The sequence below is a fragment of the Silene latifolia genome, chromosome X (assembly GCF_048544455.1).
Source record: "Silene latifolia isolate original U9 population chromosome X, ASM4854445v1, whole genome shotgun sequence".
In the NCBI taxonomy this organism is placed as follows: Eukaryota; Viridiplantae; Streptophyta; class Magnoliopsida; order Caryophyllales; family Caryophyllaceae; genus Silene; species Silene latifolia.
Window position 1 is genome coordinate 313624029 of NC_133537.1, and position 12198 is coordinate 313636226.

A 12198-nucleotide genomic window follows, 5' to 3' on the forward strand; every position below is an offset into this window, starting at 1 on the left:
CGGGTGTCAACACCTTCTTCGGAAAGCCAGCTCACCTTGTCGACACCACGAACAATGTTGCTCATTTCCACTAGGTCGTTACAGCCATTGCTAGCTGTTGTATTATTTCCAATACTTATTTTTATGCATCTAATTACATCATAAACAATCTTTTGGTTCTCTGATTTTTAGTCATGTTTTCAAATGCTTTTACAGTTCCTCTTTACGAGCAAAGGGCGAGTGCCATAAAAGACATCTCACTTGTTGGATCACTTGTTTACTTTGCGTACATATAACCATTCCTTTTGCGGCCGCAGCCAGTTTAGAGTATCAGTATGTCAAGTAGATGCTCACTATAATAACTACATATTTGCATCATTCTAGAAAATTGAACCCATACAACTACTATACAAGTATACAACCAACCACGTTTCGTACAATTCGAGTATGGAGTAAAATATTTATTCGCCACTGATTATAATATATACAAATGAATGTAACTCTGCAGGGTTACACACAGAATTTATGACACATCTATGTATAGATACGATTCTGTCTTCCACTGCATGGAGGGTGAAACCCGAGCTCCTACATTTTCTTATTTGCTTACATTAGCATAGAGTTCAACATAGCCGCAGAACGCAGACTCTTGCAGGAGAGCCTTGTCAGTAGAAAACTTGACCAGGTTTGGGTCATCACCATCCAATAACAACCTGTCATCATGGAAAAAAAGAGTCGTAAATGTAAATTGAATTGGATAGCTGAGTCGGAATAACATAATTTTAGCTATTTGACCGTCGATGATGTGTGCGTGTGTATTATTATTACCTGAAGTAGGAGTTGTCAAATTTGAGAGGTTCATACTTCATAAGTGTTTTTACTATTGTCTCTCATAACTTATCACTCACAATTTAGAAAACTGTTCAGTTGATGACAAGAGTCTATATAAGGGTAAGGTTCATCAAGCCTGTCTCATTAAGAAAATACACCATCTAAATTGTGAGGCTGAGGGTTTGGAAATCAAGTCAGATCTAGGGACTTATAATTTGGGTTATTCTTTAAGACGGATTAATTATTTTAAGCAATGGCTGGAGGTAAGTAATCGATCTCTTTTATCGCTTCCGCATTCAGTTGGTACATGTTCATTATGAGACTAGAACATGTTAATTTTAGACTATAAAACTTACAGTTGATATCTGAGCGAGTAATCGCCTGTTCCTTGTTTAATTAAAGTTGTCACCTTCTTATTAAATCATTCATATTCGTATTTTGTGAACTTTTTACTATGGGTGAGAAATTTTATTACCGCATGAACCAAATTTGGGTTATATTTAATGAGCGCCTGATTTTCGATCATTGTCTTAACGGATAATTCACGTGGTATCCTTAAAGTTTGCCACTTTGCACAAAATACCCAAATTTTTTATCCGGAAAACTTAAAGAGGCCAAAACTCGTGTTTACGAACTCAGAAAGTGAAATTTTTTGTTTTCAAATCGAATCTTTCCGAGAACTATGATTTGATAAAAAATTTTGACGAGATTGGAACTCGTGACCAAGAGATATGATCACTCAAAGTTTGTTCGCTCGGAAAAACTTTGATGCACAATAACTCCTAGCAACGGATCCAAATGCGACAAATTTTTTTTTCCAAATTGTAGTTCTCGGAAAGATAAGCGATTTGGAAAAAAAACGTCACTTTCTGAACTCGTAAACACGAGTTATGACCTCTTTAAGTTTTTCGGATAAAAAATTTGGGTATTTCGTGCAAAAGTGGCAAACTTCAAGGGTACCGCGTGAATTATCCGTTAAATTCCGATTTAGCATGGTAGTAGTTCGCCTCTTAGATAATGATTACTTTATTCATTAATTTCTTTGTCGATTTCACGATGGTGGAGGAGGCGTTTTGTTATCATGTGTGTATGTATGTATAAACTACATGTAGCAACAAAATTACTTAGGCATGCTCTAACATTGGTGCTAGTGAAAATATATGTACACGACTTGATTATGAATTTATGATATGACAAAAGGTTGAAAGTTGTGGTATAATTATCCCATGAATATGCAAAAATACTTCTGCCTATATTTCATTAAGAATTTTTGTTTGCATATACTTAGTACCCTATATACATTAAGTTATTAGTATATAGATTAAAGGTTAAATGTCGAGTGATTCAAAATTTTATTAGTTAGAGAATAGCCACAACATCTCTAATTAATTGAAATTTTATTTTGGAATCACATATGAAAAACTAGACATTATTTGTGATTAGTCGTATGTAATATAATGAGACTTACTCACAAGAATCTTGTTGTATGTATTTGTATGACTAATTAGGATAATATATTGAATCTTATTTCTTAATTTACCCACAGGAGTTAAGAGATGTATATGGTTTGATAGTATTATCATAAAGTTAAAGTTTTTTATGTATCTAATTGAGTAAAACTTCAGCCCACAGACAAGTTTTATGTCTCTAGATTCATATTTGAGCATGATTTACATTGGTAAAGCATGATTAAGTTTAAAGTCTCAATTGAGAGGTCCCGGGTTCGACTCCCTACACGGGAGTGCTGCGGTTACCTGTCATCCTAAAAGGATGTCTTACATGGCACACGTGGTTTGCAGGGTATTGCATGTACCCGGGGGGATTCAACCCCTCGTCACCAAAAAAAAAAAAAGTTTAAAGTCTCAACTTTAGTAATAAGCATGTTATTTATTATATTTGTAGCAATTTTACCTGGGAGTTCTACTGATATCAAATATGACATTCCTGAATTGAATGGTGATAACTATAAGGTCTGGAACGAGATAATGCTACTGCAGTTGGGATGGTTAGATATTGATTATGCTATTCAGAAAGACGAACCACCTAAAATAACTAAAGAAAGCACTAAAAAAGCAATTGATCTTTATGAAAAGTGGGAGAAATCTAATCGTCTCTTTATTATGTTCATAAAGACAAGAATGTGTGCTAGTATCCGTGGTTCTGTCGATCAGCATACTAAAGTTAAAGATCTAATTAAGGCCATCGACGAGCAGTTTGCAACTTCTGATAAAGCTCTTGCTAGTACCTTAATAATGCAGTTTTCATCTTTGAGGCTCACCGAGACTAAAGGTGTGCGTGATTATATCATGCGCATGAGGGATATTGCAGCCCAACTTAAGACTTTGAAAATTACCATGTCTGACTCTTACATATGCACTTCATTTTATGCACTCTTCCTCCCAAAATATGCTCCTTTTAAGATCTCTTACAACACACATAAAGATAAATGGTTAATTAATGAACTTATGGCCATGTGTGTTCAAGAGGAGGGCAGATTGTTAATGGAGGAAGGTGAAAAGGTGAACCTTACTATTGCTTCTTCTTCAAAGAGGCAAAAGGATCACACTAAAGATAAGGGAAAAAGGAAAGATTTCAGCTGAGCCAGCCATTAAGAAGGAGTCTACGTGTTTCTTCTGTAAAAAGAAGGGGACACATGAAGATAGACTGCATTAAGTTTAAGGCTTGGCTAAAGAAGAAAGGTAATTTTCATGCGTTTGTTTGTTTGTTATGAATCTAATATGGTTAATGTTAATCATAATACATGGTGGATTGATTCTGGAACTACAATCCATGTTTCGAATACCCTGCAGGGTATGACAAACCTAAGGAAACCAGTGGGCAGTGAACTTTCAATCTATTCAGAAAACCAGATTAGTTCACATATGGAGGCCATTGGGACATGCAGCTTAATATTAAGTAGTGGTTCTATTTTGCATTTGGAAAAAACATTTTATGTTCCAAATTTCTCTAGAAATTTGATTTCAGTATCAAGACTTGTACCTTTAGGTTTTACCTTTAATTTTTCAGACTCTGGATTCAGTATTCTCAGAAATTCTGAAATTATTGGTTATGGTATTTTGTCTGATAATTTATATCGTCTTGAACTGCAAAATAATATTACTCATAATTCTATGCATGTCAATGCATAAAAAAAAGATTAGTAAAAGATGGAGTACTTGATACTTTAGACTTTACTGATTTTGATACTTGTATTAGTTGCATTAAGTGTAAGCAAACTAACATGTCTAAGAAAGGTGCAAAGAGAAGTTCTAGCCTATTAGAAATCATACATACGGATATTTGTTGTCCGGACATGAACGCTAATGATCCAAAATATTTTATCACCTTTATTGATGATTACTCACGTTATATGTATCTTTACTTACTTCGTTCTAAGGATGAAGCTTTTGATGCCTTTAAATTGTTTAAGGCTGAAGTAGTGAACCTATGCGGTAAGCGCATTAAGATTGTGAGATCTGATAGAGGTGGTGAATACTATGGTAGATACACTGAGAACGGACAAGCACCTGGTCCATTTGCTAAATTTCTTCAAGAGCATGAGATTGTTGCCCAATACACTATGCCTGGTTCTCCAGATCAGAATGGTGTAGCAGAAAGAAGAAATAGGACATTAATTGAGATGGTGCGTTGTATGAGAAGTAATGTTAAACTTCCTTCATTTTTGTGGGTTGATGCTCTTAAGACGGTAGCGTATATATTAAATCGGGTTCCTTCCAAGGCTGTGTCTAAGACACCTTTTGAGTTATTTAAAGGATGGAAACTAAGTTTGAGGCATATACGCATTTGGGGATGCCCGTCGGAGGTGAGAGTTTATAATCCACAAGAAAAGAAACTTGATCCAAGGACTATTAGTGGGTATTTCATTGGATATGCCGAAAAGTCTAAGGGTTATAGATTTTATTGTCCATCTCATAGTACAAGGATTGTGGAATCAAGAAATGCTAAATTTCTTGAGAATGACATGACCAGTGGGAGTGACCTAATTCAGAACTTTGTCCCGGAGAGGTATCATCATGAAGCTCCACCCTCTGATTCAAGTGACAGATTGGTTGTCATTCACACTCCTCAAGTTCAATCGAGTGTTACCCAACCAGTGATAGAAATTCCACAAAATGTCGATCAAAATATGGTAGATCATAATGAGGAAGAGGTTCACCATGAGGATGAACAAGTTCCATTAAGAAGATCTATTCGTGAAAGGAGATCGGCTATTCCTGATGATTATGAAGTATATCTACAAGAATTGGATTATAATGTTGGAGCTGATAATGATCCTATGTCGTTTTCACAAGCCGTAAGTTCTACAGATTCAAACTTATGGATGAATGCTATGAATGACGAGATGAATTCTATGGCATCTAATGGAGTTTGGGATCTCATTGTATTACCTGATGGTGTAAAACCTATTGGGTGCAAGTGGGTCTATAAGACTAAAAGAGATTCACTTGGCAACATCGAGAGACATAAAGCAAGACTCGTTGCTAAAGGATTCACTCAAAGGGAAGGAATTGACTACAAGAGACCTTTTCTCCTGTATCAAAGAAAGATTCCTTTCGAATTATCATGGCGTTAGTAGCTCATTTTGATTACGAGTTACATCGGATGGATGTGAAAACAACATCTCTCAATGGTGATTTAGAGGAAGATGTTTATATGAAACAACCTGAAGGATTCTTCTCTAAAGATGGTGATCATTTGGTTTGTAAGCTAAATAAGTCCATATACAGTTTAAAACAAGCTTCCCATCAATGGTATAAGAAATTCCATGAAGTTATTTCTTCATTCGATTTCGAAGAAAATATAATGGATCAATGTATATATCTTAAGGTCTGTGGGAGTAAAGTTTGTTTTCTAGTGTTGTATGTGGATGATATTTTGCTAGCAACCAATGATAAAGGGTTGCTACATGAGGTGAAATAATTCCTTTCAAGTAATTTTGATATGAAGGATATGGGTGAAGCATCTTATGTCATTGGCATTAAGATCCATAGAGATAGATCTCGAGGCATTTTGGGGTTGTCTCAAGAGGCCTATATCAATAAAGTACTTGAAAGATTCAGGATGAAAGATTGTTCACCAAGTGTAGTACCAATTGTGAAAGGTGACCGGTTTTGCTTGGACCAGTGCCCTAGGAATGATATTGAAAAAGAACAAATGAAGAATATTCCATATGATTCAGCTGTTGGTAGCATTATGTATGCTCAGGTCTGTACAAGACTCGATATTGCATATGCGGTTGGAGTGTTAGGAAGATATCAGAGTAACCCAGGACTTGATCACTGGAAGGCTGCAAACAAAGTGTTGAGATACCTTCAAGGTACTAAGGATTACATGCTTATGTTTAGACGGACTGAGAATCTTGAAGTAGTAGGTTATTCCGACTCCGAATACGATGGTTGCATAGATTCACGTAAATCCACATCAGGATATGTGTTTATGCTAGCTGACGGAGCTGTGTCATGGAGGAGTGTGAAGCAAACCTTGACGGCTACTTCTACTATGGAGGCTGAGTTCGTATCTTGTTTTGAGGCTACCTCACATGGTGTTTGGTTGAAAAGTTTCATATCTGAGCTTAGAGTTATTGACTCTATTTGTAGGCCACTAAGAATGTATTGTGATAATTCAGCTGCTATGTTTATGGCTAAGAATAATAAAAGTGGAAGTCGAAGTAAACACATCGACATAAAGTATCTAGCCATAAAGGAGGGTGTTCAGGAAAAGAAAGTGATCATTGAACACATTAGCACAAAGTTGATGATTACAGATCCCTTGACTAAAGGCATGCCAATTAAGACTTTCAAGGATCATATAGTGAGAATGGGACTTGGTTCCATTATGTAGTACATTCATTAAGTTTTTGTAAGAAACTTTTATTATATTGGATATTTTCTCATTTGGATTTATGCGCATATTTATTAAAGTTATGTTGAGAAATATCATTTTGTTTGAACCTCGAGTAAACGTGGGGTTTACTCATTAAGTTAAATGTGTGTGGTGTGAGTGACTTGATATATTGTGATACATGGAAGATTAATTCTTGCTCTAAGAGAATTCGTCGCCATGATCCATATGTTGTGTCTCTTGTTAAATGGACCAAGTGGGAGAATGTAAGATATTTCCATAAATCAAATAAGTATTATATTAATATTTAATTAAGTTATTTTATGGAAATTAAGTTGGTCCATTGTATGGTGGAATTTACCTAGGATTTTGTTTCCACTATTGTCTCCCATAACTTACCACTCACAATTTAGGAAACTGTTCAGTTGACTCTTTAATGGCAAGAGTCTATATAAGGGGAACATATTTATTCTGATTAAGGTTCACCAAAGCTACCTCATTAAGAAAATACACCATCTAAATTGTGAGGCTGAGGGTTTGGAAATCAAGTCAGATCTGGGGACTTATAATTTGGGTTATTCTTTAAGACGGATCAATTATTTCAAGCAATGGCTGGAGGTAAGTAATTGATCTCTTTTATCGCTTCCGCATTCAGTTGGTACATGTTCATTATGAGACTAGAACATGTTAATTTTAGACTATAAAACTTACAAAAGGACCATTAAAACCCGATCTATCTTGATGTGCGCGACCCTAAAAATTACCAAAATGGTATACGATATTAATATTAATTCAGCAAATTCATCTCGATCAAAATATTAAAGACTTACCAGTGTATGCGCTCCTGATAGTGCTACAATGTCCTTGTCATTGAAGCCCAAACGGTAGAATATGTCTCTCAGGTGTCGAGTTCCTAAAACCCGTCAACACCATTGTTAATCTGATCAATTCGTAATTTTGTTAATATAAGAAGTTCTCTTAAAAAATCGAAAGCAAGCACTGTACCTCCATTTGGGTTTGGAAGAGCTCCATTGTCTTCTTGTTGCAACGCATCCTACATAACAAAATGAGCAAATAAAGGAATCGATAATTGATTTAACGTAATACATACAGAGTACCACGGTTCAGGAATTCTGTATAACTGAAAACACGCAGAATTTATGAGACATCTATTTATAGATACAATTCTGTCTTGTGCTGCAAGACTGTAAACTATTGGTTGTGATCTGCTCTAAACAAAGGCTAAAGCATGACCACTTGTCTGTTCTATGAGTCTTCGTTAGCGAATTAACAAACATTCCTCTAGGCCTCTAGCCAGATAGCTCATAATTTAGATCCTGACTCCTGAGGCAGCAATAAGAAAAAGGATCGTCTTGAAACAAAACCCTTTTAGTAGTACCCGTAAAAGTATCGTCCCGAAGGGAACATTGCATTCTAAAGGGAACAACAGTTTCATAGCCCCACTCATTGGGGTTTCACATACCATGTCATAGCTTTCCCTATGCATCTTCCGTTTAGACCTGCGAGAATATTCAGACTTAGATGATTTTTTCAACATAATCCATTGAGGTTAAAATCTCCGAAAAATCCAACCACCATACTATACTGAATCAATATATATATATATATATATATATATATATATATATATATATATAGAGAGAGAGAGAGAGAGAGAGAGAGAGAGAGAGAGAGAGAGAGAGAGAGAGAGAGAGAGAGAGAGAGAGAGGAGATCTAATGAGTCCTTTACCTCATTTGAGTCCTTAAGTCCTTATAAGGACCCTTAGATGGACAACATCTAAGGTGGAGATTTTTTACAAAATATAGGCCAAAAAAAAGGGAAAAGCTTGGATAGGAAAGAGGACAACATTTCCTGCAAGTTCTCCTTCCCAATGATCAAAACTGGCGGACAAAAGGATATATCCTTTGTACTATGTTTACACTCTCACATTCTTCCTTCCTTAACACACTTATTTCCAACTGGATTCTTTCTCTCTTCTCTCTAAAACTGGGTTCTTCCTTTTGAAAACGAACTTTTCAGCTAAATTTCTCTCTAAATCTTGCAAATCAGCGTAAACATGCAAATAATAGATGACATCAATGGTATTTCTTCATTTCATTCATTATTTTCAGTCACGTTTTAATATTTTCAGTTGAATAGGATGGATGAAGGTCATGATAAAATTTGCATGTCATCGAATTTCTTCATTTTTGTTATTATTATTTGTTACTGGGTTTGAAATGAAGATTGTTAGAAGTAAATCTTCATGCTGGGTTTTCATTAATTTGAGTTTTGAGTAGTATCAACGCATTCTGACAACATTTACATGAACACTTTTGCTATAGTTTTACATTTACACTTTTTAATTGTTATAGTCACCTTTTAATTGTTATTATTATAGCTTTAATTTGAGTTAGCATTCTGACAACATTTACACTTTTGCTAACATTTACACTTTTAAACCATCACATTTACACTGCATTTCTGCTGACATTTACACTTACACTTTTGGATGTTTACTTTTGCTATAGTTTTACATTTACACTTTTTAATTGTTATAGTCACATTTTAATTCTTATTATTATAGTTTTAATTTGAGTTAGCATTCTGACAACATTTACACTTTTGTTGACATTTACATTTTTAAAGCATCACATTTACACTTCATTTCTGCTGACATTTACACTTACATTTTTGAATGTTTACTTTTGCTATAGTTTTACATTTACACTTTTTAATTGTTATAGTCACCTTTTAATTATTATTATTATAGTTTTAATTTGAGTTAGCATTCTGACAACATTTACACTTTTGCTGACATTTACACTTTTACACCATCACATTTACACTGCATTTCTGCTGACATTTACACTTTTGGTGTAGTTTTACATTTACACTTTTTAATTGTTATAGTCACCTTTGCATTTTTATTGTTATATTTTTTATGTGAGTTAGCATTCTGATAACATTTACACTTTTGCTGACATTTACACTTTCAGAACAGCACATTTACACTTCGTTTCTGCTGACATTTACACTTACACTTTTGGATGTTTACATTTACACTTACACTTTTGGGACATCATAATTTGGACATTTACACTTTTGGAATATTTACATTTATGGAACATTCCCTTTACATTTACACTTTACTTCGACTTACGTTTACACTTACACTTCATATCTGATGACATTTACACTTAAACTCTATGGACATTTACACTTACACTCTGTGCACATTTACAGACTTGCTAAAATAGAATGAAGTTCAACCTGACAGGCAGGAGCTGTGTAGGGAGGTCGAGAAGAGGTTTACACCGTACATCAGGCATGAGTTTGGGGGGGTTGAGGACGCGGTGACTTTTTATAAGATATACGCCATTGTTTGTGGGTTTGATGTACGTAGGTACACAAAAAAAATGGCGTGGCGGTGAGATCAAGTCAAAGCTCGTCGTCTGCAATCGAGAAGGTTTCGCTCACAAGACGCCCAGTAAAGATCGGGATGACGGACTGGTTGGGGAGAAGTCACAGAGGATATTCAGGGTCACTAGAGTGGGGTGTAAAGCGAGGATACAACTATATATGAAGAATGGTCTTTTATTAATTGACCGGTTCCACGAGGGTCACAATCACGAGCTTATTTCACTTAAGGACAGAGAGTTCCAGAAATTGTCGCGTAACATAACAGATTATCACAAGATGATAATCGTTTCGAACTCAAGGGTTTGTAATATATAATCACTCTCTATACTAAATAAATAATTCCATTCATGTTATATTTATATGACGTATCTGTTAATGATTGATTGTCAGCTGAAGATAGGAGCAACAAAGACATACAGAATCTCCAAAGAACAAGTGAATGGATTCGAGAATATTGGAGCAAGCTTAAATGATTTTAAGAACTTCCATAGGGATGTTAAATGTTTCATTCACAAACGGGATGGTCAGTTGTTTGTTGACCATTTCAAGGAAATGACTGAAACAAGAATATGTTTCTACTTTGACTATGACCTTGACGATGATGGCAGCCTACGTAGGGCCATATGGGCAGACGGTACTGCCCGAGATAATTACAAAATTTTTGGTGATGCGGTGTAATTCGACCCAACTTACTCCACCAATAAGTATTATATGGTATTCACACCATTCACAGGTGTTGACCACCATAAACGATCTGTGACGTTCTGTGGGGCTCTAATTGCAAGAGAAGATTATGAGTCATTTAATTGGGTTTTCAGCCGGTTTTTACAAGCAATGGGGGGTAAGGAACCCGAGTACATAATTGCATATCAGGACCCAGGTATTATCAAATCTGTCCCTCTTGTTTTCAAGACAGCGCGCCATCGGTTCTGTATGTGGCATATAATGAACAAAATGCCCAGTAAGTTTGGTGTCTCTAGGAGTGATTATAATGACTTCATGTGTAAAATTAATGACATTATATGGGACGATGAGCTTGAAGCAGCAGAATTTGATGGTATCTGGGAGCAAATAATTGAAGATCATGGTGTTGGTGTAAATGATTGGTTTGCAGATACGTATGCTATAAGGGGACAGTGGGTGATGGCGCATTGCAGAGACTTGAGGATGGCGTCGATTATGAGGACGACTCAAAGATCAGAGAGCAAAACTAGCTTTTTCAAGAGGTTTGAGCATAAGTCAGGAACATTGGTTGAGTTTTGGATGTGTTTTGAGAGCGCTATGGACCAACAAAGACATACACAGAAGCAGCTTGACAACATGGATAAGCACTCGTCCGCAGCGGCGTCAACACATCTGGCATTAGAGATTCATGCTGTAAAGGTGTACACCTATTCAGCTTTCCAGAAATTCAAAGAAGAAGCCATCTTCTCAATTGATACATGTAGAACAGGAGGTTTCACTGAGAGAGGCGAGCTAGAGGTAACTACTGTCAAAGATTCATCCAGAAAGGAGAATTTTTAAGTTGCATACAGTCCAGGTAGTTTACACTTCCTACACCTTAACATTTACACTTTTCCAGTTCATAACATTTACACTTTTCCAGTTCATGACATTTACACTTCCTATTATTTTACATTTACACTTCTAATAACTTAACATTTACACTTTACAATTCATGACATTTACACTTTACATCATATGACATTTACACTTCCTATACCTTAACATTTACACTTTTCCACTTCATGACATTTACACTTTACAGTTCATGACATTTACACTTTACATCATATGACATTTACACTTTACAGTTCATGACATTTACATTTTAGATTATATGACATTTACACTTTCAATGATATTACATTTACACTTCCTATACCTTAACATTTACACTTTTCCACTTCATGACATTTACACTTTACATCATATGACATTTACACTTTCTGTTTTTATCTCATTTAAATTCCTATAACTTAACATTTACACTTCTAATAACTTAACATTTACACTTTACAGTTCATGACATTTACACTTCCTATTAGTTTACATTTACACTTCTAATAACTTAACATTTACACTTTACAATTCATGACATT

The 12198-nt window shown here is 35.3% G+C and overlaps 2 protein-coding genes across 2 annotated transcripts; both read left to right on the forward strand.

Moving 5' to 3' along the window:
* Nucleotides 1-1063: 1063 nt before the first annotated feature.
* LOC141620552 (uncharacterized) lies at nt 1064-3410 on the forward strand. The gene is made up of 2 exons (XM_074437392.1): nt 1064-1073; nt 2713-3410. The coding sequence occupies exons 1-2, from the start codon at nt 1064-1066 to the stop codon at nt 3408-3410; spliced, it is 708 nt and encodes a 235-aa protein (XP_074293493.1).
* A 3870-nt stretch (nt 3411-7280) lies between these two features.
* LOC141620553 (protein FAR-RED IMPAIRED RESPONSE 1-like) lies at nt 7281-11620 on the forward strand. The gene is made up of 4 exons (XM_074437393.1): nt 7281-7290; nt 10080-10396; nt 10487-10730; nt 10830-11620. Exons 1-4 carry the CDS (start codon nt 7281-7283, stop codon nt 11618-11620), a joined length of 1362 nt encoding a protein of 453 aa, XP_074293494.1.
* Nucleotides 11621-12198: the final 578 nt, after the last annotated feature.

Coding starts and splice junctions, on each gene's coding strand:
- LOC141620553 (XM_074437393.1), top strand. Junction 10,397..10,486: donor TAATCGTTTCGAACTCAAGG/GTTTGTAATATA, acceptor ATTGATTGTCAG/CTGAAGATAGGAGCAACAAA. Junction 10,731..10,829: donor TAGGGCCATATGGGCAGACG/GTACTGCCCGAG, acceptor CACCATTCACAG/GTGTTGACCACCATAAACGA.